General features: G+C 38.1%; 1 protein-coding gene across 4 annotated transcripts in view; it reads left to right on the top strand.

Annotated features, from left to right (window-relative positions):
- KANSL1 (KAT8 regulatory NSL complex subunit 1) overlaps positions 1-27,088 on the top strand; it is a 206,868-nt gene that overhangs the window by 169,413 nt on the left and 10,367 nt on the right. For 3 of the 4 annotated variants that reach the window (XM_027872742.1, XM_027872741.1, XM_027872740.1), the window contains exons 6-11: positions 9,502-9,611; positions 10,076-10,271; positions 16,723-16,900; positions 23,061-23,243; positions 24,939-25,124; positions 25,502-25,659. In XM_027872742.1, coding sequence (XP_027728543.1) covers positions 9,502-9,611; positions 10,076-10,271; positions 16,723-16,900; positions 23,061-23,243; positions 24,939-25,124; positions 25,502-25,659 — 1,011 coding nt within the window. The remainder of the gene's footprint in view (positions 1-9,501; positions 9,612-10,075; positions 10,272-16,722; positions 16,901-23,060; positions 23,244-24,938; positions 25,125-25,501; positions 25,660-27,088) is intronic. The other variant, XM_027872743.1, reaches the window with a different exon arrangement.

Genomic DNA, 27,088 nt, shown 5'->3' with positions numbered 1-27,088 from the left:
CTGTCTTTTAAAGTAGTAAATTTTTCTGCTTATGCTCCTAAATTTTGTGAATTTCTCATTTTGATGACTGAGCATACTCTTAGTTTGCTTAGATAGTTCCTCTGGTTGAAAGAATTAAGGGAGAGAATATAGTGTGCTTAATTGCTTTCAGGATCCTCTCTTGAAATCTTACTTGATTCCATGAGGATGCTGCAGTAGTAAGTGTGATCTCGAAATAGCTAAACAGACTTTGGTGTGTGGTGATATATATGAATAATGTAGTTAAAAGATTTTTAAAACTTGTTCTTGTTGGGGGAGGTATTTGCAGAGAATAGGCCAGCTTTTATCTCCCTTAGAGAATATTGTCATAGCTGTTGACTCAAATCAATATGTTTCATTCATAGAGTTTCATTAAAGTATTTTTCTATATATTCTTTTCTGTGTCTCCTTCAGATCATTGTAGAGGTAATGGAAAGGAAAATGAAACAGTAACAGAGGATCAGGAATTTAAGTCTGATGTGTTGACAGTCAGGTTTACCTTTTGTTGATTAGCGAGAGAACATTAATTCCATGTACATTCATGGACGTAATATAGATTCTCTTCCTTTTTGAGGAGAGGACATACTAATCATTTTCCTGAAGCCTTGAAATCTTGAGATTGTGAGCTGATAGTGAAATTTCTGAAACAGGTGAGATAATAGTAAATGCTCTATAGGGAAGGTTTTGTTTCCTCTTGATAATGCAATAAATTACAGGCAGGTCAAGACTGGGAGTTTTTGCTGGATGTTGATTATTTGATGTTCACTATTAACAAATACTAATTAGGCCTGTTTAAAAAAATGATCAGCTAGCATATTAAACTTCCAATAAAATATGATACTGAGACTTCCGTTAAGTTTTCGGGTGCATATTCTTTGGATACCGCTAGGTGGTGCAGTGGTTAGAGTGCTGGACCCGGAATCAGGAAGACCTGAGTACAAATTTTCCTCCAGACACTTATTAGCTCTATGACCCTGAGTCACTTACCCCCGCTTTACTTCCCTCATCTGTAAAATGGGAATAACAATAGCATCTACCTCCCAGGGTTTTTGTGAGAATAAAAGGAGTATGTGTATAAAGTATTTTAGAAACTTTAAAGCACTATATACATACTAGCTATTATTATTATTATATTTATAACTGCAGAAATATCTTAAATTTACTTTTCTGCTTAACAGATACTCTGTGAACTATATGCTTGTTGACTAAATGAAAGATCCAATGAATGAACTCAAAAGTATTTTCACGTAGGTTTGCCATTTTACTCTCACTTCCCAAAGTTAGTGAGGAAGAGGTGGATTAACATCCTTGATTATACATGCAGAAATTGAGACACAGAGAGGCTAACAGTGGTAGTTAGGTCTAGAGCCTAAGTGTCCTTACTCCCTGTTAATTTGTAAGTCAGAAAACCTTTACAAGGTTAGGTTTGCATGTCCTTCTCTTTATGCATCCTTAAGAGGGGAAAGGGACCTTGATGTTAAGGTAGGAACTAACCAAAGTATTTATTTTCTCAGAAACCTTGAAATAATTTAGAGAGAACTGTGTTCTGTTGAGTAGACTTTCATTTTAAGCAACTATGAATTGGATTCTACTAAAGGGTAGAAGAGTTTTATTCTGCCTTGATAGAGGGAGTATCTAAACAAATGAAATAATAGATTATTGATTGAATGGCAAGATCCAAAATAAAGCAAATAAAAGAAAAACCTGTTGGTAGAGGTTATCCTATTTCCTTACCCCCAACAAGGTTTGTTTGTGTGTAGGAAAGCCAGGTGGCACAGTGGATAGAGTGCCAGGCCTGGAGTCAGGAAGACTTATCTTCCTGAGTTCAAATCTGGCCTCAGACACTGAGTAGCTGTGTGATCTTGGGCAAATCACTTCACCCTGTTTGCCTCAGTTTCCTCATCTGTAAAATGAGCTGGAAAAGGAAATAGGAAACTGTGATCCCGTTTGACGTTTTCTTGGCAAAGAAAGACACAATTGAAATGACTGAACAGCAAATGGCTCACATGCATGTGTATACATTCATTATGTTTTCAGTTTAAACAAGACCAGGTAGCACTGCATCTTGGACCCCTGGGGGGGTCAGTCCCCTCAGAACCAGACTCTTTCTTATAACATGTTTCCTCTGAGAGGTTAAGGGCATTCTAAGGGTTTTTTATTCTTAATTGGCCTGGCTTAGAGGGTGGGCACTGAGTCACAAAAAGGCTATTTTCACATGATTAACAAATTTTAATTTCATTCTGAGATTGTGTTTTATTTAATCCATGTACTTGGCCCTTTTAGGTTAAGTTTAACTGTACAAACCTACATTGATCATTGCTGAGAGACCTAGAAAATTGAATCTTTTGGAAGGGGAAGTAAGAGTGGTTTGTGAGATGGAATTAGATAAGCATCTATAATCTGCTTGTTAAGTATCCCCCAGCTTTGTCCTTCTTAAGTCAAGATAGAAGATCATATGTTGAAAGTGCATCTTTATGAACAGTGATACTTTTCATACTACCTTTCATAATGAAATTTTTTGTTAACATTTGTTAAAAATTATGGGATTGAGGTGGGGGGAGGAAAGTGGAGAGGTTTAAATTCCTAGGTCCCTTTTCCAGATTTATTGGAAATTTTAAGGTTTACATCATCCATTATTTGAAAAGATAAATGATCTAAAACTAAAATAATTATTAAGTCTTTAACATGTGAATTTAACATTTCTGATGCCTTTATTCATTGGTTTCACTACCCCATGCCTTGTTAGGTAACCTTTACTACTGTAATTGAGCAGAACAGAAAATACTTACCCCTCTTGGTAATTTAATTTTTGTAACTTTTTTGAAGTTCCAAGTACAGTTCTCTTTGCTGGACAGGCTGCTTATGTAGATCTCTGGGTTTGCTGTCAGGGTACTTTGTGTGACACTGGGCAAGACTGTACCTGTAAAATACGTACAATAAGAGTGAATGTTTATTTAATATTTTAAAGTTTGCCAGCACTTGACAAAATTTGCATAATTTTATTTGGTTCTCAGCAGCACTCTATAGGAGGAAGAGTATTACCATTTTATGGTTGAAGAACATGATGAGGCAGAGAGTGGGAAATTTAACTCTCAGTGCCCAGCTAATAAGGTCCAGATGTAGACTTGGAATCCATGTTTCTTAATATTATGGAATGAAAGGGGAGTTTCTTAGTGACTGTGAATGGGTTATATGGTTTTGTTTTGTTTTTTTCCCTTTTGCAGTGGCCAAGTAACAACTCATGTAAGCAGGCAAAAAAATCTGTGTTCTAGAAGACATAAGTAAAGTTTCTTCACTTTCCAGATTGTCAGAGAAAATGAAGTGTTCTTGAAAAATTCAAAGAATAGCTTTACAGATGATAGGAAGGAAAAATCTGAAGAGGCAGTAGAACACCCTGACACATGGTCAAGATGTTGGAAGGCAGAAAAAAGTGACGAGGGAATCAAGGGGACCATTGAGTCCACAGAACTTGGTCATAGGCATCAAGTTTTTATTTTTATTAAGTGGAGGAGGGTTGCCCTTTAAGGAGTGATGAAGTCAAACCAAAATTGGCATCAGAAGAGAGCTCATTTAGCAGTAATGAGAGGAAGAGGATTTAATCGGTGGTTGGTGAAAGGAGGAACAAAGAAGTAGAGGAGGCAGATTTAGTCTTGATATAAAGAAAACTTTATAAATAGCATTGTCCAAAAGTAGAATTTGCTGCCTTTGTGGGAGTAGAGAGTTCATTTCACTAGAAATCTGTACAAGATAGGCTGACCATTTGTTAGATTGTTTTAGAAGGTATTCTTAATAGATGACCCGCTGTAAGGTCATTTCCAGTTGTGATTCTTTCATTGTGTTATTATTTTCAAACAAAATGGTATTTAGAAACTGAGCTTTAGTTGTTCACTTGTTTAAATGTGCTCACTCAAATGGCCTGTCTATAGGTTGAGAAATGTAGGTTCCTTTGAAGGTTCTCCATGTTGCCTGAGGTGGTGGTTGGGGGAGGGAGGGGAAGATAGAGGACATTATAAGTTCCATTTAGTCCCTCTTCTTGTGGTTTTAACCTCAAGTATCTGAAATGAAGTTCTCAGTTGAAGATGAAAAACATCTTACTGAACACTAGGTAGTGTTGGAACTGGGCTTATTCCATAATGGATTTTCAGGTTTTTTGTGTTGCCCTAAATATGTAAGGTCATGATACATTCAGTGGAGAATGATAAGAGACTAGCTGGGGTGTCATGTCCATTATCTCATTTGATTCAGTAGTTGTATTTGTTGTATGCCAAGTCCATACTACTTTGGGACACATATGGTGGTTTACATTTTCCATTCCACTTGATCTTAAAGCATTAGTTTTGTTCCTGAAATGTGCGTAAAGGGGATATTTCTCAAATCTTTTCATCACCCTAGTAGATTTCTGTATTCATTTGAGGAATGTATTTACTGGGAGAGAAAATGCACACCCAATACTAAAAAATTTGACAAATTTAATTCACTAGGTGCTTGCGATGTACAGATACTGTAAAAACTGTAGCTAGGCCTTATAATCCCTTCAGTCCCTATTATTCTTTGTCCTTCTTCCATTCCTTAGCCAAACTGTCAGGAAAAGCTCTCTACATTTACTGCTTCCATTAGCTTTCTTCTCACTGACTTCTCAACCCTTTGCAGTCTGGCTTCTACTCTTGTCACTTTAACTGAAACTGTTCTTTGAGAAATTACCAGTGATTTCTTGTTTTCCAAGTCTAATGGCCTTTTGTCAAATCCAAATCCTTTTTGACCTCTCTACTTCGTTTAACACTGTTATCTGCCCTCTTCCTCCTGGTTGTGCTTTCTTCTGTGGGTTTTCAGGTCTCTAATTTTCCTCTTCCTACCTGTTTGGACTGCTTTTTCTTTAGGTTACTTTGCTGGTTCATCAGCACTTTTGTGAGCCCTAACTGTGGGTTATCTCATGGCTGTCTTGGCTCTCTTTTCTCTTCACATTATCTCTATTGGTGACCTCATCACCATTGGTTTAATTATCATTTCTGTACAGATGACTCCCAAATCTATATATCTGACCCAGTTTTCTCCCCTGAATTTCAGTCCTGTGTCATCATATCTATTCCTCTCTTTCCACACAAGCAGCATCTTAGTTAAGGCCCCTATCGCCTCTTGTCTGTTCTGTGGAAATGACCTCCTAATTGTTTTCCCTTCCTTCTCCAGTCTCTCCGCAAGTCTAATCACTACACAAGTGACAAAGTAATTTTTCTTAAACAGAGTTAACTATATCACTTTCTTACTTAGGAAACTCTGGTTCTTCTCTAGGATAAATGTAAACCCCTCTGTTTGGCTTTTCTACCCCTTCAAAACTTGGCCCCAACTTTTTTTTTTTTAAAACAGATTTATTCTACATTATTTCCCTTTTCTCATTTTGAGAACCAGCCAAACTGACTTTCTCTTTGTTTTTCACACAGGATATTTTATGTCCTGTCTCCATGCTTTTGCGATTAGTTGTCCTTCCTCTTTCCACCTCATAGAATTTCCCTCTTTAAGGCACAGCTCAAAAACTACTGCTTGACGGAACCTTTTCTGATCCTACTTTCCCTCTCTCTCTAACTTCCTTGTAATAATTTTGTATTTATTCTGCATGCGTGCATATACACATGTACAAGTTGTCTCCCCTGAAAAATTTAAGCTCCTTGAGAGTTGGGATTATTTCATTCTTTATTTGTATTCCCAGTACCAAGTGTAGTCTCAGCCACAAAGTAGACAGTTGATAAATGCTTGATGATTTATTAGCTTTAAGAAACTTACCATTTAGAAGTGTTGACAGATATAGAGGTGATTATAATACATTGCAATAGGATAAGTGTATGGAATGCTTTCAAGTTTTGGGGTGGGGGGTTAAATTTGTTTAACTGTGTCATCACTTCCAACCCATTGAGTTGCCAAAGAATGCTGATTCTACCTGTATGAGATCTTTTTTATCTTTTATTCTCTTTTTCATACAGCCAATAGCTTAGTTCAGGACCTCATCACTTCTTTTCTGGATTTTCGTGGACTTTTCTGTGAGACTCAGTGGGTTGGAAGTGATGGCATAGATTAATATATGTACTTTATATAATTATGCAAAGATCAGGTAGACTTGACTTTTGGTGTAAGACTCAAATTTCCTCATAGAGGATGTGTGGGAGAGTGAAATACAGGAAGACATTTGTCTTTAAAAACAAAACAAAATTAAAAAAACCTAAATATTGAGATTAAGTATGCACTGTTGCAGCTTTTTAGAACTCACTGTTCAGTTCACCACAAGACACTGTGTTAGATCCTGGGGATACGAAGATAAAGAACAATTATTCTCCTCAAGGAGCTTACGTGCTACTGGAACATGATTCTTAACTTGAGTCCTTTGCGCTTTAAAAAATAAACACACACATATATATATATCTATATATATATAGATATAGATATATATATAGATATAGATATAGATAGATAGATAGATAACTATTTCAATATAATTGATTTCCTTGTTTGTTTCAAGAAAGGGTTCACTTAAGGTGTGGTGCTTGAACTAAGCTTTGAAGAAAGGTAGGGATTTGAAGAGAAAGAGGTAAAGAAGATTGCCTTCTAAGCATGAAGGACAGGCTATGCAAAAAAAAAAGTTAACATCCCTTTTACTGGGATTTTTATTGGGAATGTTGATGAGAGAATATCCTTTAGATTATTTTTCAGACACTGCAAGCCAGCTGATAGGAACTGACATTTAGCTGACACTGTCCTTTTAGGTTCTCGTCTGTGTTCTGATTGTAGAATCATAGTTCACGAAAGAACATAGATCTAGAGGAAGAAAGAACCTTGAATACCATCAGGGCACAAATTGAGGCACAGTTTAAGTGATTTCCTACCATTACAAAGCTTGTAAGTGTCTGAGGGGGGATTTTAATGTGAATCTTATTAGCTCCAAGGCCATTGCCCTCTCCACTACTTTACAGTAGCCTCTCAACAAGAGAGAACCTCAAAATAAGATACCTGTTTATATATTTCAGCTAATAACATTAATATTTTCTAAGTGTTTGCTATAGCCACAGACTATGCTAAACATTAGGGTTATTTAAAAAAAAAAAGAGCTTACCATATGTTTGAGGTGGAAGATGAGAATCACTCATTCATCTATCTGCCTGCCTTCTCACCACACCCCCCATAACCATAATAAAAATCATAAAATGATTAAGTGCAGATGTCGAACAGAGTGATCTGTGAGATTCAAGGCTGAAAAGATGGTTATCTAGAAGGAGTAGCCAGGAAGGGTAAGAGTTGTTCTATGTACCCCAATTGATAAATGGTCAAAGGATATGAATAGAAGAAGGAATCAAAGCTATCAATAGTCATGTGAAAAATATTCTAAATCACTATTGATTAGAGAAATATAAATTAAAACAACTCTGAGGTACCACCTCATACCTATCAGATTGGCTGACATTATAGAAAAGGAAAATAACAAATGCTGGAGGGGGCGTGGAAAAAATAGAGACACTAAGGCGCTGTTGATGGAGTTGTGAACTGATCTAACCATTCTGGAGAACAATTTAGAACTATGCCCAAAGGGCTATAAAACTGCATACCCTTTGACCCAGCAATATCACTGCTTGGTCCGTATTGCAGAGAGATCAAAGAAGGAGAAAGGAGCTATATATACAAAAATATTTATAGCAGCTCTTTTTGTGGTGAAAAAATTGAAAATTGAGAGGATGCCCATCTATTGAGTAATAGCTGAAGTTGTGGTATGTAATTGTGATTGGATTGCTGTTGTGCTATAAGAATGATGACAAAGTGGTTAGTTTCAGGAAAACCTGGGGAAGAGTTATATGAACTAATACAAAATGAAGTGAGAACATTGAACATAGTAACAGTGATATTGTAACAAAAAGGCTTAGCTACTCTGATCAATACAATAATCTATGATAATTCCAAAAGACTTTTGATGAAAAATACTATCCACCTCTATTTAAGAACTGATGGTCGCAGTGCAGATGAAGCATAATTTTTTCCATATAATTTCCATATAATTTTCCTTGCTTTTTTTTTAATGTTCAGCATGGCTAATATGGAAATATTTTTCATGACTTCACATGTATAATTGCTGTCATATTGCTTGTTTTCTCAATGGATAGGGGAGGGACTGGAAGGAGGGAAGGAGAAAATTTGGAAATCAAAATTAAAAAAAAATGTTAAAAAAACAATTCAAGGGGGGGAAGGAGTCACTCTATATGTGGGGGCACCTGATGTAAATCTTGGAGGGAGAGGAAGACTGCCAGTTATTGGAGATTGAGGAGGACTGTGGTAAATTTTTAAACGCATGGGGTCTGACTTTAACAATGAAGCAAGGGGCAGAATGAAACCGGAAAACATTTAATAGTCAATTTGGGCTAGAATGTAGAGTATGTGAATCAGAAAAGACATGGTGGGTTGGGTGAATGTGAAGAGTCTTGAAAGTGTAAGGTATTTGTATTTCACTCAGTAGATGATAGAGAACCATTGTTTTTTAGTAATGTGATCAGACCTGTGTAGTGTAGGTTACTTTATCAGCTATGTGGAAGATATATTGTAAAGGAAGGTAATTGGAAGCAAAGAGACCAAGTAGAAGGTATTATAGTGGTTAAGGCACTTGCATGAGAAGTAGGATGGAGATCATTTTCAAGGGGTGGAATTGACAGAAGTTGGCATCTGATGGGATTTGAAGGTTAAGGATGATGAAGAGGAAAGGATGATTGAGTTTTTTGAGCCTTGGTGACTGGTAATATGGTTCCGTCAATCAAAATGTGAAAATTTGCAGAAGAGACAGATTTTGCAAGAAGAATTGAGTAGTTTATTTTGGGATGTAGTGAGTTTGAGGTGATGGTGAGGCACCCAGATAGGAATGGTTAGAAGTTAGTTGCTTGGAGATGATAGACTTAAGCTCAGATAGAGAAATGGAGAAGGATATTTGGAAGTCAGCTGCATAGAGCAGATTTAATATTATTCAGATCTTTTCCGTGTTCTATCATATGCTAAATACTGAAGTAAAAAATACCTCAAAATTGATTTTTCCTCTCAAAATACATCAGTGGACCAGTAAATGATTACATGGTGTTACTAGAGATGACAGATCCATCTTTTTCTATTCTTATTATATTGTAAGAGGTGGGGTGCTAGCTGATTTTAAAAACTCTTCTTTTGAGATTGAAAATTAGTTTATCATTCCAACACCAGTTGAAGTTTTATGCTATATAGTTTGTTTGCTGACTTTTCTGAGTCATGACTCTTTATAGGCAGTGGCTTTTTAGGCTTTCAAATATTTGGGGGTGACGGTAGAAGATGATGCAACATTTATGTGTTATTGAAACTCTTAAAGCCTTGTTTTCTATGACCTGAACATATTAGAATTTCTAACTGCCTCAATTATGATGATTTACTTACCATAGTAGGGAGATTATTAAGTGAATAGTGATAAGTGCTTACTTTTCCTTCCTCCCTCTGCAGATTGATTCTATATCTCAGCCGCTGGAAAATCTTGGTACCGCCAATACTTCCGAGGCTCTTTCCACCAAACCATGTGGAATAGTGAGACCAATCAATGGGGTTATTAATCCGTAAGTTTAAATATCTTCACAAATCAGAAAGGAAGGTGTCAAATTAGGTCATCAGTGAACTTAACTTCATTTAATGATGTTGGATCACATTAGGCCATAAGCTACTTTCAGAATAACCATAGGTGGGGTTACAGAGTCTGAAGATTCTGTTGTATTTTGCATGCTGCCCACCTTCAGACATTGTGGTTCCCATTACTGGTATCTTATGTTTTCTTTTTACTTAGTAATTCTCTAACTTGAATATGGGGAGAGGAGTGGGAGGAACCAAAGCCATGCAAGTTAATATTCTGGCTTAATTAAGCCTTTATCCTGGTTAATTATGGTCATAGTGACCAAATAGTGGTGTTCTGTATTGAAGACATGGTTTGTTTGGGGGTAGTATAAAATGAATAGACTGTTCTTTCTTTGCTTTAAAAAAAAAAAGGAATATTTTGAGATATTAACACTTTTCCTCTCTTGTGTAGACTCCAGTCTAGTTTGGCAGACCATACTCCTGGAGATGGTTCTGATGCTGAGGAATTATTACATAAAAAGCAACGGTTGAATCTGGTTTCTGCTTCTGCTGATGGTCCATGTGGAGCAGCCCGGACCCGTCCTGTACTGAGCTGTAAGAAACGGAGACTTGTTCGGCCCAACAGCATTGTGCCCCTCTCCAAGAAGGTCAGTACTGGTATGTCTTGATCTCCTGCCCTGGGTGGAGAGTGTGCTCAGTCAGGTAGGAGTTTCAGAGCTGCTTCTCTAACCTCAGACATCGTAAAACTTTTCAGTAAGAATTAGAAAGAATAGATACATACCTTAACATAATAAATGGGAAATGAATAGATATTCTTTTTATCACTTTAGACAACTTATCTTCCTGGATGAGGGCTGTGTCGTGAGATATAGAAGTGAATTCTATTACGAGAAAGACATAGACAGAGATTATTTAATACTAACAAAGATGGTAAAATTCTGAGCTACAGCAACTTGTAGATTTGTAAATTCGAAAGGCTATTAAATCACAATTTTATAGTAGAGCTTGTAAAAACAATAATAAAGGAAGTTTAAACTATGGAGTTGAGTAAACATATTTCAAACAGTGTAATTAATGTTTGATTATTTTGGTGGCTTCATTTTGTTTTTGGAACAGTGTCTTTATCTTCTCTTTTATGATAGTTTTAACAAACTTTTTTCATAACCTCTTAAAAGAGAAAGTGTAGAAGAGTTTTGCTTTTTCTTAGTTGATGTTCAGATCAGGAATAAAAAGAATAAAAGAAACTATGAAAGTTCAGCAGTTTTCTCACTTTTAAATTTTGGGATAAAACCTCCAAAATCCAAACTATTTTCTAAGAGAAAAGTTGAGAAGTGGGGTGAAGCAAATTAATAAACAGTACATTAAAACAATACATTAATGTCAAATATGGGGAAATTAATCATAGTCATTTTTGTCCTTAGTATTTTCTGCAGTTGTATGATTGACCATAAGCAGGACGGTTTTATTGGGCATGGGGCCAGTTTTACTTTGAGGTTTCATTTCTTGTGCTACGGAATTGTTTGTGAGCTATTATCTTGAGAGTTTTATAAATTTCTGGTTTTCCTTGGTGTGAGACCATTACGATTAGCATAGAGCCCCATGCCTCCTTACCCCCAAAACAAAAGTACTTTACTTTCCAACAAAATTTCTAAAATTTAAGAACATTCTCAAACATAAAAAATTAGAACTTTAGGAAAACTGTAAATATGGACAACAATATGTTTATAACAAAATTACTGAGTTAATATAGACATTGATTGCAGAAAGTATCTTTATCTTTATAGCTCTTCACAGAGCTTTATTGAATGGCACCTTGGACACAGTTATTGATATTTAATAGGTATTGGTTAATTGATGTAGAACAACTATACTTTCTAGTACCTAAAGGTGCTTATTTCAGCATTTTAGGGCTATAAGTGCATATTTGATGTGATGAGAGTAAATCTTTTGATTCCTGAAGCAGAGAGTAATGTTATTGGGCCTTTTTGGGGGGGGCAGTGGGCTGCTTCTATATTCTAGTTAGCTTTGATACACACCTTCACCCTGCAAAAGTACATTCGTTAGATTCAGAGATATAGCAGGCCACCATAAATGGTGAGAAACACATACCATCAGCTCACTCTGTCCAGGGCCAAAGTCATGTTTGAATTTAGTCCAGTTTGTTGATACTAAAATTGGAAACTGAGGCAAACGAAATGTCTTCTGTTTAATAACTAAGATGTGGCACTTAGGTCTTTGTGAAAAAGAACATGTTGGATCCTAAAATGCTACTACAAATTGATGTCCCCTTCTTTCCTCTGACACTGCCGCCACTCTAGTGCAGGCCCTCATCTTACACCGTGATTATTGCAATAGTTTGCTGATAGCTCTGTCTGCCTCAAGGCTCTCCCCATTCTAGTGTGTCTTCTGTTCAGTCATCGGAGTGATTTTCCTAAAGTGCAGGTCCAAACATGACACCTTTTGTTCGGTAGAATCTTATAATTACTTATTACCTTCAGGAGCAAATAGAAAAGTCTTTTGTTTGGCTTTTATAAAACCTTTACCAACTTGGCCCTTTCTGTCTTTCCAATGTGTCTCTGTCTCTCTCTCTCTCTCTGTCTCTCTCTCTCTCTCTCTCAACTTTACTCTTCTTACACACTTACTTTACAATCCAGAAGCACTGGCCTCTTTGTGACACTCTGGAACTCTGGTTGGTTCTTTCATGTCTGGAGTGCTGTCCTCTTTACATTCACCTCTTGGCTTCAAGACTTAGCTCAAATCCTATCTTCTGCAAGAGGTCTCACCTAGTCCCCTACATTACTAGTGCCTTTCCTCTGAAGTTATATGTATACTGTATTCATTCATTCATTCTCTCTCCCTCTCCCTGTCTTCCCCCCCGGCAAATGAACACACACGTACTTGTATATTGTTTCCCCCATTAGAATGAGAGCTTTTTTAGGGCAGTGACAGTCTTTTTTTGCCCTTTTTTCTCCCCCGCACTTAACAGTGACATGGTTTCTACCTTCAAAGAGTTTATAATCTAGTTATGGAGAAAAGACACAAAATACACCAAAAATTAAATAACCATTCAACATAATGGTACATAATAATTAAATTCCAATGAAAGCATACAAAAATAAATTGTTTTGCGAAATTGTGTTTTAACTAGACCTTGAGTGATAGGTTTTAGAAGAGCAGAGAGGAAAAGGTGAAGAGGGTGGGGCATCATTACAGGCAAGTTGGCATGAAGCAAAAATTGCAGAGAGGCCAAAAAAGGCCAAATATATTTCTGGGACAGTGAGGAAGCTGGTTTTAACTAGGGCTGGCTCAGGTATGTGCTTTTAAGTTACTTTAGAAAGTCTTTGAATTGACACCAGTGACTTCGTGGAGAGCCTAGTATATATAAGAAACACTGGTAAGTACTAAAAGTCATCCAAAGATGAATAAAGCATCATCTAGTCTAAAGAGTTTTGACTCTGGGCCCTTCAGAACCCTTTAATGTTTTGAACAAGGGGAACAACATGAAAATAGTATTTTATGAAAACCAATCCAGTGTTGTACTCAAATTGAAATGGATTCCTCTGGGCCTCATGTTGACTTAGAAAAACTACAAACTAACATACATGTTTTATTGTATTTTTATTTATTTTGTCAAACATTTCCTAATTACATTTTCATCTACTTTGGGACATACTCACTGTAAGTTTGACTCCTGTGATCTGCAAGATAGATGAGAGCAGACTGGGGATTATTTTAGTGCCCTGGGCATCAGGTGCCGGGAGCAGCAATATAAAGGAAGGCACCCAGTAGTAGACATGCAAAGCAAGAAGTACAGAAATGTTTGTGACTTACTACATATGAGAGAGCAAAGGTAATATCAAGTTTTTGAGCCTAAAAGTTTGAAAAAATGATGTCATTGATAGACATATGGAAATTAACAGAGGACAACTAGTTTTGAAGGGGGAAAGATGTGTTATCCTTGAATACTTGGTATGTAGAAATTTTCTGAATGTATTTAGTGTTTGGATTTGATGTGTGATTAAAGAGTTGTCGTTTTTATGTTAGTGATGGATCTCATTGCCTTTTAGGCCTTTTGTTATGGCAGGTATTGGGCTACACCATTATTTTTGGTTCTGACTGGTCTTGTTTAGCTTAAGTTGTATGATAGTTGCTTTAAGTGTGATCTTCTGCAATAAGGTATGTGGATATTTGTTACCCTTTCTGGGAAGATAATTTTCTTTGTCCCATTAGCTACCAAAATCTCAGGTTATTGGTAAATCTGATGTTTGGCATTTATAATTTGGAATCTAGCTGGATGGCTGGTTTCAGTAATACTTTTTGTTACACAGTTAGGCAAACTTTCAAAGTGATTTATCTTCTAGTTTTGAATCTCAGGGAGTTATTTTGATTTGTTAAATTGTGGTAGTAAAAAGACGATTAGGTATGATGCTGTAAGAAGTGCTAGAACTATTGTTGATGATTGGTGAAATCTAATTAGTTGAAGTCCTGGGAGAGACATGCTTTGATATTATCATAGAATCCATATTCTGCACAAGAACCTAATACCTGCCCTGTAGGATAAGGTGAGTGACCCTGGAAACCCCAGCCAACAGATGGGTTGGCCGTTATTCATACAATTTATTCATGAAAATCTCAGTGAGGTCCACTGTCCCAATTTTGTGTCTGACAGGGTGCTGACTTTATCTAAGTCTGATCATAGCAAGGAAGCAGAGCTACCTCAAATATAGACTGAGCCTATATAAAGTGTTTTTCCTAAACCAATACTGGTGTAATATTTGATCTTCTTGACTCAACTTTTTCTTTCAACCCAGTTCCCCCTTGGAACTCTCCAGGGTACTTACCCCAGTTGTCTTAATGATATTCTTACTCTCACCTTGCCTGAAGCTGAAGAGTGGTGCCGAACCTTATTCTCTTCCACCATCGGTACTTGCTTCTACTCCTGCTTCCCTTTCCAGTTCTCTTTTTGCCACTGAACCCTAGCCTTAGCCTTAGCCTTAGACCTAAGGCTATTGTATCAAGGATATTAGGAAGTCGAGAATTTAGAAGTGATGGTGGGTAATTAGAATTCTGCTTTCAGAGAATTGTTTTTTTTCTTGGAATCAGTGGGCTCTTCATAGAAACATTCCTGGTCTTTTGAGTGTTTGTGTCTAAGAGGGGCTGTGTAGCTCCCCCAAAAAAGTACAATCTGTAATGTTTCTGTGTAAATGCAACTAACTGTACAGGAAATAACTCTACTATATACCAACTGCATATAGAAACAAAATATAAAGATTTTGCTTAGCTAAGCCAATACTAACCCTTTAATTTGAATGTCAAAGTGCTAGGTACAGCTTCAAGGACTATGATCAAAGCTATTCTCAAAACTAGGAAACTCTTCAAGTATTGATAATCACACACATTGGAGATGGAATTTTAAATGTAAAAACTCAGGAAAAAGCACTAAAATTCCAGTAAAAAACTTAATATGAATGAAACTAATCTTTCTTTTTTTCTTGGACTATTTTTTATTTTACAGACTAGGATAAAGGTCTTTTAAGGTCAGAACTCTTCTATTGGTGACCAATATTGGTACCCTTTTCCATTGTGCATTTAAAGAATTTTACGTAGCCCCGTCACATTGGAGACATGAGTAGATGGTGATATACTTCTGTAGGTTGCAATGAAGTGCTTTTAAACTTGTCATGTTAATATTCTAACTCTGTATCACCTCCCACCCTACAAAAATGTATCCCTACTTTCTAGTTTCTGTTCCTTCTTGTCTTTTAGACTTGAGACTTCAGTATGGTCCCTTATACCTCTAAATGATCTTACCTCTCTTTGTCCTTTGTTGCTTCCAATTCAAATCAGTCAACAAGTTCTTTGCCATCTACTACTTACCTCTCAGTGTTAGCAGAGTTAAATGAGATGAAGTGCTTTAAGTGCCCGTTATTATTCTATTCCCGTTGTTGCTACACTGGAACTATTAACATAGTCTTTTTGTCTCCATTATCTTTACCCTCTCAAAATATTATAGGATTATTGTGTTTAGCTTTGGAAGGAGTTGTGGTGATCATCTAGTACAACTCCATTTTTGACATAGGAAAATGAAGCTGAGGGAGAAGGAGGACTGTTTTGTCCTAGTAAGATGTAGTAGAGGCAGAATTTAAACCCAGGTCTTCTGATTTATCAATAACGTAGCCCCTAATGCCATCAGCTACTGGTGAATCAAAAGTCTACACAAGTAAACTCTGATAAAACGATCGATGAAATTTTGTTCATAGCAATGAAATACATTCTGAATTTATTCCACGTTGCCATAAATGGATTTATCTGGGATCTTCTTGGATTAGAGAGTAAAGAGAAGCTCCCCTCTAAATTTGGAATTTGATCTTAAAGGAGAATACAAAATGATAAGGAGACTGCATTACAAACTGTTACGACATTTCTTTCTAAAGTGGATCTAACCTATAATAAGTACACATAGAACTAGGTTCCTGGTAGAGTTAACCTGAAGGTCTTTTCAGATATCATATTTAACTATGAATCTTCCACATGCAGGTGGCATGATGAACCCCATAGGCAAAAGTTTATGATCCAATTGTCTGCTTTGGACACTCTTGTAAAAAATCTCATTAGCCCTTAGTCAAATATTGGAGAAATTAATGTGACAGGTTCCACCTCTAAATCTAAGACATAGAATGGTAAAGCTTGAAGGTAACTCAGTATCTACTCAAGTTACTTTATTTTAAAGATGGGGAAACTGAGGAGCAGCAAGATTAAGTTCTATGCTGAAGATGACAGAATTATTCAGTGTCACTAGTGGAACCAAAACATAGCCTTTATGATTTCATATGAGTGCTCTTTCTGCTGTAGCTTGCTGTCATCCTCCATTCTGTTGTCAGTGTTTTTGGAAATCTGTGGTGCCCTGATTGACTGCTGATGCCAGCTGCCAGCAGAGTTATCGTATGTTAGGCGTTTTGGAATTAACGCACCTTCTCTGCGTTCCTCTCCTGCCACCGTTCTTTAGGGGCCAGAGAGGAATAAAGGGCAATTCATGGGCGTCTGGGTTGTTTAATGCTGGGATCCCACAGCTCAGAGTTGTTGTTTGCCTCTTCGCAGGCTCACAGAAGCAGCACCATAAGAAGCGGCTGTGACGTGAATGTCGCCTGTGTACTCTGTGGTGGTTCAAGTAGTGGTGGTGCTACAATGCCTCCTGAGATCCAGTATGAAGCTCCCCTTTTGGAGCGCCTCTCCCAGTTGGACTCTTGTGTTCATCCTGTATTAGCATTCCCAGATGGTAAGTTGGGTTTCTGCCTGTCTGATCAAGTGTTCAAGTTGACTTCAGGGGAGGGGAGGGTGTGGAAGGTATCCTCTCATACTTCAATAAAATTCAGGCATTACTGAGACACTGTCTTACTGTACAGTTTTCACTTAGATAAGCTCATGACAGTAAGAGAAACTTTTTATGTTATGGATATAATTAAAATAGCCTCAATTCCATAAAAGAGCTGAAAGTAGAATCCCAACGGGCTAAAAGAATTGAGTGTTGCATAGGGCTTTAATGGTATTAGGAACATGAACACTAATGCTTCCATGTAGATGCTGTATGGAGAAGTCAGACTTAGCTTATACTTTGGTTAAGCGCTTAGCATATTTAAAAGAGCAGCGTTAAGATTAATCGGTCATGGAAATCAACAGATAATCAGGAGTATCAAAAAATAGTTCTGTTAGCTGAGCAGTACAATGAATAGGAAAAATATGGGATGTCCTATTTAAGATGTACAGCCCCAGCAACATAGACAAGTCTAGCCTGAACCATTTGCATTTTGCTCTGAGATTGAGGCATCACTGACTTGCTTTTGTTTGTCAGAACTATGCCTAAAAATAGCTAAGGTCTGCTCTGCTGCAGAGGCTTAGAATACCTTTCAGATTTGGCAGAATTTCAGTTTCCAAAGGCACAGAGAATGACTTTCTTCATGGGATTCCTGAAGGAATCGTGGAATCTTTGATTTGGACAAAAATCTTAGAGATCATCTAATCCAACATCTCTAGGAGGAAATGCTTATCTATCTTCTGCTTTAACAATTACAGAGATGGGAATGTTACTGTTACATGAGGCCAGCCTCTTCCATAGTAGTGGGAGAGTTCTTTTTACCAAGCAAAATCCAGCTATACAGACCCACAGAATGGCTGCTGCTTATTTGTGACAGCCTGACGCATTCTGAAAACATCTGTGGTGATTTTTTTCCCCCCCGACTCCCTATCCTGAACCTCATCTTCCTTATATTAAATAACCCATCAACTTTTTGTCTGACTTCTTTACCTCCTTTCTTCTCTTGGTCCTGAACCTCGTAGTTCCCTGTATCCTACTGCCCAAGACTAATTTTTACTGTGGAAAATCATGGGTTCTAAGATTTTCTACCACCACATAACTTTTGGTAAGAAGAAATGAAAAGGTTAGGGTTCAGTAGAAAATTAGGCCATGAGATTTGGGACCAGAAATGACAAATCTTAGAATTTATTGGTGAGAAGTATTAAAAATATTTTTATCTGTGCTGTAAATGAATAGTTCCCCCTCTGGTATTTGGATTGTAGCCAGATGTATATCAACCTGCTCAGTGGTTCCAGCCATCTCTCCCTGCCCTATTCTAGTATATATCTTTAGGGTCATTGTTCATAGTGATATGGTACGAGCATCTAATATGGTGAACAAGAAACTGCTAATTTGTATGGGCATCTGGCCGTGATCATTGTTGGACTGAAGCTACTCCATAGTAGTAATAACACCTTCCAGGCCTCATTGTTAAGAAATCTATTCATCCTATTCCAAGAAAATTTACTCTTTTAGACGCGGCCTTGGGGTATTCTGGCACAGTGGAGAGAAAATTGGCATTGGTGATAGGGAGACCTGGGTTCCAGTTCTGTATCTGATCATTACTAACAGTGAGACCATGGGCCAGTTACTTAACCTGTCTCTCTAAGACTCAAATTACAGAGGATAATTACAGAATAATTACATTATTCTGCATCACTGGAAAGCATTCCATTTATGGAGTTCCTTATGTGTATGAAATTGCAGATTGGGACCCCCCAAAAAAATAACAGCCACAGCAACCACAGACAGCAAGACCTTGAAGTATTAATAAAGACACAGTTAAAGAAGGACCTTAGAGCTCATCTGGTCAAGCCTGTGCCTTGTATGAGTTTTCTTCTCAGGGGAGCAGACTCATGTTACATTGATGAATGTTTAAGAAGAAGGGGGCATGATCTGTTTGTTGCTGGGGATTTTTGTTTGTTTTCTAAATAAAAATTTGTGATGAAGTGCCTGTAGTTTTGCTTACATAAAGGACAAAGCTCGTAAATATTCCTTTCTTAGGCAGTTTTTACATCCATTATTGCCTTGGAGCATTACAGAAAGACTTCCAGAGACATATTGCCCACTTGGTCTCAAGACTTCTCTCCCATTCATTGCTGCCGCTGTTGTTGCAACAGAGTCTCCTACCCCTAAATGGCAGACACCAAGTAGTAACGTACAACCTTTTCCTCCACACCACTACTACTAGCCTTTCCCCTCCATTCACACACAACCCCCCTCTGCTTTCTTGTTAGTCAGAATATAATAAGCCAGTGGAATTGAGCTAGGGGGATCTCTAACAGTCACCCTAACACACTGGGAGCAGATAAGAAATGAAAGAAGTCCCTTTTCCTTTTCTGGGACTGTACAATTTATTTTATATATATATAAACTTATTTTTATATATTTTATATTTATGTAGAGATTTATTTGTTATCCTAAATTAGAAATCTGAATGCATTTTCCTTATAGAAGCATGGTTATGTCCCATGTGGAGGTTCCGTGATATAAAGTACTGCTACATTATGGGTTAAATAGGCTTGGTGTGGGAACCTAAATCACTTTGTACAGCATTCTTTCTATGATAAAATGCTTCCTTCGAGTCAGTGAACCAAGAATAAACGTAACTTTGGGAATGCAACTCATTCATAGATTGGGAGCTGCCATTATCAATATGCAGTCTCTTCTTCCCCACAGCTAAAAACTAATAATAATCGTGGCTATATAATTTGAAACTTTAGCTGCTGTTTATGTAGCACTTTTAAAGTTTGCAAAGCAAACTTCATATGTTAACTCATTTGATCTTCACAACAACCTTGTAAGGTTTTACAGAGGAAGTGAGGCTGAGAGATTAAATGACTTACTCAGGGTTACACAGCTAGTAAATTTTTGAGGCAGGATTTGAACTCGCATATTCCTGACTCCAGGCCCAGCACTCTTTTCATTGTACCACCTAACTACCTCTTACATGTTTACATTGTAACAAACATATGAGGTAGGTAAAGAATTTTCATTCCTATTTTACAAGTGTGGAAACCAGCTCAGAGAGAGATGAAGTTAATTGTCCAGGGACTCAAGAGTCTGGAACTGAACTCAAACCCAGTTTCCTTAGGGGTTAACAGACAAAAAGGAACATCCTTGTTTGTTATGTTCCAGATTTTCCAGTGTTTGACTTTTTGGATAGGATAAGTGCTACATTCCTGAAGCCAATTATAGATTCATGGTCAATCCAGTTATTTTTCTAGTCTTGTCCAGTTTGGGGCTTTTGTATTTTTTAAAACATGTAGAATAGTGAATTTAACTCGGCTGTTTTCTGTATGACTGCATTCCATTCTTCTTGATTGGTAGAGTTCCTGATTTTTACCATAGTTGCCTGCTGCGCAGAAGCTCATAGCTCAACACCATGAGTGGAATGTTTTTTGTTTTTTTTTTTAAATCACGCGTCTTCCATTTTGCTAGATAGAGGGCTTCTTCAGGCTGTCAGCCTTGGTAAAGGCTGGGGGGGACGATTAATGAGTCCTGAGAAAATTCCCTGGTGCCGGTGGTGGTGGTGGTTAAGAGTGTGTAATAACCATTTTGCACAGCTGTGGAAGGTGCTTTGTCTCTTTATTAGCTTGCCTGATTAGGTCCAGTTAATCTTTAACTGGAAATGTAGATGATGTAATAACTTTGGTGCAAAGAATGAACTTCAAAGCAGGAGCATAAGTGCTTGGTCAGATTGCCACCTGCTGGTCAAAGAATTGCATGCATTTTTATGTGTCTGGAGGGGTAATTTGTACATTTTCTCAGGTCAAGCCACTTAAAGTAGCAGTGGAAAGAGAAATGAATGTTGTTTAATAATCATAAGGTGTGCTTGAAGAAATGATAAAGAGCCATGAGAGGAAACATTTCAAGGGAATTATTTTAAGTAACTTTAGTAATTTTCTGCTTATGCTTAAAAACCAACATTTAAATACTTTTCTTCTCCTGGGCAGAAATTTTTTTTTTTTTTTAAATCACTTAGGCTGTTGTAGAACATAAATGACCTCTCCCTGAGGTCCTTGTCCTCATTTATTGCAGGCTTCTTTCTTGCCATTCCTTTATCTAACCCTGTTCAAAACTTGAGTTATGTTTAGATTTTTGAATAAGACAGATTCTTAATATATCAGGATACTTAGAACTGTCCTCATTCAGTCAGAGCATGTAATTACATTGCCAATTCCTGGGTAGATCTTTTTGTAAACTAGTTGTCAAAGTCACCTGAAGTACTACTACTGTTCAGCTTTTTATGAAAGTGTTCAGCAAAATGACACACTATGTCATACATTTATCATATTTGATTATTGGTGGGGGGAGGGGAGCACTAGATCTGGCATCATAAAGTGTGGGTTCTAATCTTAGTCCTAATACTGTACTTAATAATTGTGATTCTAGGCAAATTACCTCATCTGTAATATCCATATCACAAAGGCATTGTGGTATAGTAGATAGAAAGCTGGCTCTGAAGTCAGGAAAAACCTGGTTTAAGTCTTTAACATACTGGCTGTGTGACTCCAGGCAAGTTGCTTGCATGTCAGTGCCCCTAGGAAAATCTGTCAAGCTTGGAATTGCAGAGAGAAGGTGTAGGTCTGTACTGATGGAGAGAATTCCTTCCTGAGAAATCACAGGTCCAGTTGCACATAACCTATGTCCCAGGATTTCTGTAAGGAAAATGCTTTTAGTAAGTTTGAGCTAGTGATAGAACACTGACTTACCCTTGGCTTGTGTCATAGCCCTCTCAAAAGCAGGAACCACGTTTGAACAGAACTTTGAGTCTTCCAGGCTTAGCATTGCCCACTCCAACAAGTGAAAGGGAAGTGCTTATCGGGTCCATTGATGCTTCTGTTCTAGGACAAACGCTGAATGGTGTTTGGGGTACATTTCATAGTTTCCCGAGTATGCTGTAGTATGATATTGCCTTTTCTTCAACCTTGCTCCTTATATTGTTGATAGCATGAATTTCAGCTTAAGGTCTGTATAGGCTATCTAGTAACATGATATTGCTCTTTACTAATTAATCAAAGTGTTTTAATGTATATCAATTTACTACTTGTCTTTTCTAGGCATAAATCAGGGTCCCCTGTGGGGTCTTGACTTTTAGAAAAAATGTGGCAGTTGAGTTTATTGAATAAGTAAAGGGGGACAGACTGTGTAGTAAAACTTTGTTTTTAAAGACTGAAGTGCCCTTGGATGTTATGTTTAAATATTGATCACAAAGTAAATATTTTTTCCTATTGATAAATGTCTTAGCATTTTAAAATTGTATTTCTAGCTTAAAACATTTGAGTCCAATACTAGATAGGATAGTAAAAGTCATAATCTGAAATTCCCACTTAGGTACAGGGATTTTGGGGAAATGCCTGTCAAACTGTTACCAGTCTTGATCAAAATGTATGAATGATAAAATGCTTACATTTAAGTGATGTTTCCTGAAGATCCATGAAGGATTAGTAGTCTAGGTTGTTCTGAGAATGAGGGCAATGAAACCCTTTGAGAGAAGCTCCATAGTATTCAGATTCTCATTGATGGAATTTGGAACCTGCCAGGGAGGTTATTTCAACTGTTCCTGAGAATCAAGAGACTATTATATAGTCTTCTGGGCCTTCTTGTTAACAGCACCTGAAGTTTTTCCACATGCACTGGTCAGGATATGTTAGTCCTATCAACCATCACTATATTGTAACAAGAGGAAGAGTTCTCTTAGGGAAGGAGTTACTAGTTGAGGATCAGGTTAAGAGGCTTAGGGTTCTTGTAGATAGAAATATTGAAAGGGAAAAAGCTTAAGCCCTTTATAAAATCTTGACTTATTGAATGACCTGCTAGTGAGTGGTAGGGCAGTGACTTCAATAATAATTAAATATACTTTTTAAAAATGTGCTGTGCTTAAAAAACATGTGCTATGCTTATTGTCAGACCAGGGAAGAAATAAAAGAGATAGAGATCAGATAAGGTCCTTAGTCATGAACACTTTTGGAAAGCTATGGTTACAAATGGAGAAAGCTCATTTAATATAAGGAGAGATGCCAAGGGGATAAAGATACAGATTTCTTAACTGACCTACACTGTTGTTTTGTGTGTCTTACAGACGTTCCTACAAGCCTGCACTTCCAGAGTATGCTGAAATCTCAGTGGCAGAACAAGCCCTTTGAGAAAATCAAACCTCCCAAAAAGCTTTCACTCAAGCACAGAACAGCCATGCCGGGTAGCCTTCCTGACCCTGTTCGTAAAGATAGGCACAAGTTGGTCAACTCCTTTCTAGCAGCAGCCAGTAAGTTTGGGGGAGGGAGAGGGGTGGCAGGTATGATAAGGTGTGTGCATGTCTGTTAGGATGTCTTCTGTTTCTTTGTCTGTTCTTGGGAACTTCCAAATATTCTCTGTGCTTCAGTATGTCAACATGTCTTGTTGGGAATACTGACAGTACTGGCTAAGAGGTACTTTGAACTCTATGGGAAATCCACCTATTCTGACTCCACTGAATTTTGAGGAAATAAGCTGTCACTATTCAGGACACTCTTAGATTTTGGAGAGAGACCTGTGGAAGATAATACCACCTGGGTTGCTTTTAGATCAGCCAGTAGTTAATAGTATTTGACCTACCCCTTTCCTCAAGATCCGTTACTGCTAATGATACAGTCAGACTCCTCTTCACTCGTGCTGTAAACCCCAAGTTGTCTTTGACTCTTATCTCTCCTTTAGTCCCCACATCCAGTCAGTTGCCAAATCCTGTTAGTTCTACTTCTGGAAGTCACACTTGACATCTGTTCCTTCCAATCCTCCAGCAATCCTAATTGAAGCCCCCCTCAACACTTCTTGCCTAACTTACTATAATAGCCTCCTAAATGATCTCTCTGCCTTCAATCTCTCCTTTTTCTTTCACACTGCTACCCCTTAAATAATCTTAATTTGCTGCTGATACATTCAAAAACATTGACTGATTCCTCTTTACCTACCAAATAAAGTATAAATTCCTTATCCTGGCATTCAGTGGTCTTCACATCTTGCAGTGACTCCCTTTTGTCATAGACTTTGTGCAGCCAGAACGCTCACTGTCCCCTTCATTCTTATCATACCTTCTCAAGTATCCATACTGTTGTTTATGCTGTCTCTCTGTGCCTGGAATAGGTTCTTCCTGCTACACCCTTGACCTGTTGAAGTCGTCCTGTTCTTCCAGGGCTTAATTAAGGTGCCACTTCTTCCTTGAAGCCCTCACATGTATTCCCCCCAACTTCCAACTGAAAGCAAAATTCACTTTGTGTGGACTACTCCTCTTTCTCTTCATGTTCTTGCTTTTATCACAGTTCTTCATATGTGTTTGTTTATTTTTCCTTTTTCTCTCCCCTAGCCTTAGAATGTAAGCTTCTTAAGGATAGAGACTTGTCTTTGCATCCCCAGCATCTAACAGAATGAGGTAGTGCACATTTTTTTGTTCCAGATCTGTGATTTCATCCATGTAGAGCATTTTTTTCTGGTGAGAAAACCCTTTCTACCAATGCAGATTAGTTACAATTCTGCATCTTATAGTCTGAGAGAATAGCCTGGGACACTGAATGGCTAAGTAGTGTGCTCAGCTCCCACATTGAGGATATGCCAAAGACAGGACCTATGCTTAGGTCTTCTTGACTTCATGACTGGCTTTCTCTCCACTACACTAAGTTACCTTTGTGTGTACATAGGTGCTTAATTAATGTTTACTGAATTAAATAAAGGCGCAACCCTTTTCAGAATGTGTCAGTCAAGTTCTAGGCTTTCTGGACAGTGTGATGTCATTGCCCAGCAGTGACGTTAGACCTGTTCACCTGCCACTGGCTGTATCTCCTTCCTTCTCCCCCCCCCCCCAAACTGGTTTGCTAGTCGGGGGTGTGGAGTTAGCACAGAGTTGATGTGAGAGCCTGGCACCCTTCCTCAGCTAGAAAGAGAGAGAAAAGAAGACATTCCATAGTTCTTTTTCTGTTCCCCTCTTCAGAGCTCTCTCATCACCAAACCCGGCCTGACAAGACCCACAGGCAGCACTTAGATGATGTAATGGCTGTGTCCATGGCAGAGAGAGTTACAGCGCCCAAAGCAGAGCGCTTGCTCAACCCTCCACCTGTGCATGACCCAAACCAGAGCAAAATGCGATTGCGAGACCATTCATCTGAGAGAAGTGAAGGTAGGCAGCCAGGGCCGGGCCTGGCACCTGTACCTGCACCTGTGTCTGCTCAGGGCTTTCTGAGGACACCTGGGCTTCTCTCAATTTCCTCTCCCTCCCCCCATCATCTTTGCCCTTCAGGTTCTAGGGAGGCAGCAAAGTGGTGGGAAGCCTACTGCTACTAAAATGCAGGGCACTTTTACTGCTATAGCAACCTCCTTCTAGCCACCCACCTCCCACCAACCCAGTTTGCTTTTGCCTCTTTACTCCTCTAGGCTTAGAAGGCTTTTTCATTTTAGATGTGTTTTCACTGGCATTTCTAGTTGGAGCCAAAAGTGCAACTGCTTAAGGGAACATAACCATTTATGTTTCTCTTTGCTTTTTGTTAACCACTGCAGTGCTGAAACATCACACAGATGTAGGCAATTCAAGCTATTTGACGGCTGTCACCCACCACCCACCACCCAGCCCCTTGGTACGACAGCTCTCCTCTTCCACCTCGTCGGATGGCTCTGTGCCCACCAGCTCAAGTTCACAGGGCACAGTTACCACATCTGTAAGTATTTGGTTTGGATGTGACCAGACATCCTCTTCTGTAGATTGCAGCAGTTTAGGTGATATAGACAATGATTAATCACTCCAATAGAGCTGAGAACACAGAAGAAATGAAATCAGGGGGTGTCTAGAAATTCAGATCACAATAATGTGCCAGTTTTTGTGTATGAAGATAGGTGCTGCTTCTGATATACTGTTAGTAGGATCTATTCTTGAGGCTATGTTTTACTCCTTATTGGAAAAGGGTTTGTGTTAATCCATCCATCCATCCACATTGTCTTACTAACTAGCTTTCTTAGCCTCTGATTTCAAGGTGACTTGGGCCTAGGACGATCATCCATGACTTCTGGAACACATTGAAACTGACCTTTGCAGAGATCAGACTTGGCCTCATTGATCGTGAATTTTAACCAAAGGAGTTTTAATCAGTGGAGAATGATAGGTTTTTAGAAGCTAAGTCAGGACTTGGTTGGCAATTTTTCTGGGTTTTGAAAGAATAGGTCAGTGCAATAATTTTTTACTTCCTTGTTTTAGACTGTTGCTAATAGCTCCAACACTAGTTGTTTGACCAAGGGCAAGTCTCTTAAACTTTCTGAGCCTCAGTTTTGTCATCTATAAAATAGGAAAAATGTTACTTTCTACCTAACAGGGTTGTTAGGATTAAGGTACTTTGTAAATATTTTGTTATCTGAATAGGCAATAGGATATTATAGTGGATAGAGAGCATACCTCAAAGTCAGGTTTAAATCACACCTGATCTCAAGCCATACCTGATCTATGTTGAATGTATAACCCTGGGATGCTAGTTGTAGAGAAAGTGTCAGTCTGCACTTTAGTAAAGGGAGCTCCTTTACCTGGGAGTTCCTTTCCCATTGCAGTAAAATCACAAGTCCCATCTCTGTCCCTCAAACCCTGCTGTGGAAAGGTTTTTATAGGCATATATAGAGGTGGTATGGTGGATAAGAGGACTTGGGATCAGAAGACAACCTGAATTCAAATTCTGCCTCAGCTGCTTAAACTCTTTAAAAATTTTCCCTTCAGTCTACAAAATAAAGGAACTCAAATGAGGAGTTGGACTTAAATACAGAGGTCCCTTCCAGCTCAAAATCCACAATCCTCTGAATTGTTTTTGAATGCTAATGATAGTTAGGAGATACGGGATGGTTGCAAATGAAGTGAGATATCAGGAGTTTCTGTGTCTTTAATCTGGATAAAGTAAGAGACTTCAATATTCTGCCTTAATGTTGGAAAAACAGTGTGGAACATGCCTTGGAAGGAGCCCTGGATTTGGAATCAGATTCCGGAGGACCTAGCTTTAAATTCCTGTTCTGCCATTCGCTACCTGTGTGGCCTTAAGCAAGTTACTTAACTTTTCTGGGCCTTAGTCTCTTCATCTTTAGGAAAAGAGGATTTAACCAATTGACATCTAA

The sequence above is a fragment of the Vombatus ursinus genome, unplaced genomic scaffold, assembly GCF_900497805.2.
Source record: "Vombatus ursinus unplaced genomic scaffold, bare-nosed wombat genome assembly UNPS02014801.1, whole genome shotgun sequence".
Taxonomy (NCBI): Eukaryota; Metazoa; Chordata; class Mammalia; order Diprotodontia; family Vombatidae; genus Vombatus; species Vombatus ursinus.
The sequence above is the reverse complement of the archived record's forward strand: the minus strand, read 5'-3'. Positions and strand labels throughout refer to the sequence as shown.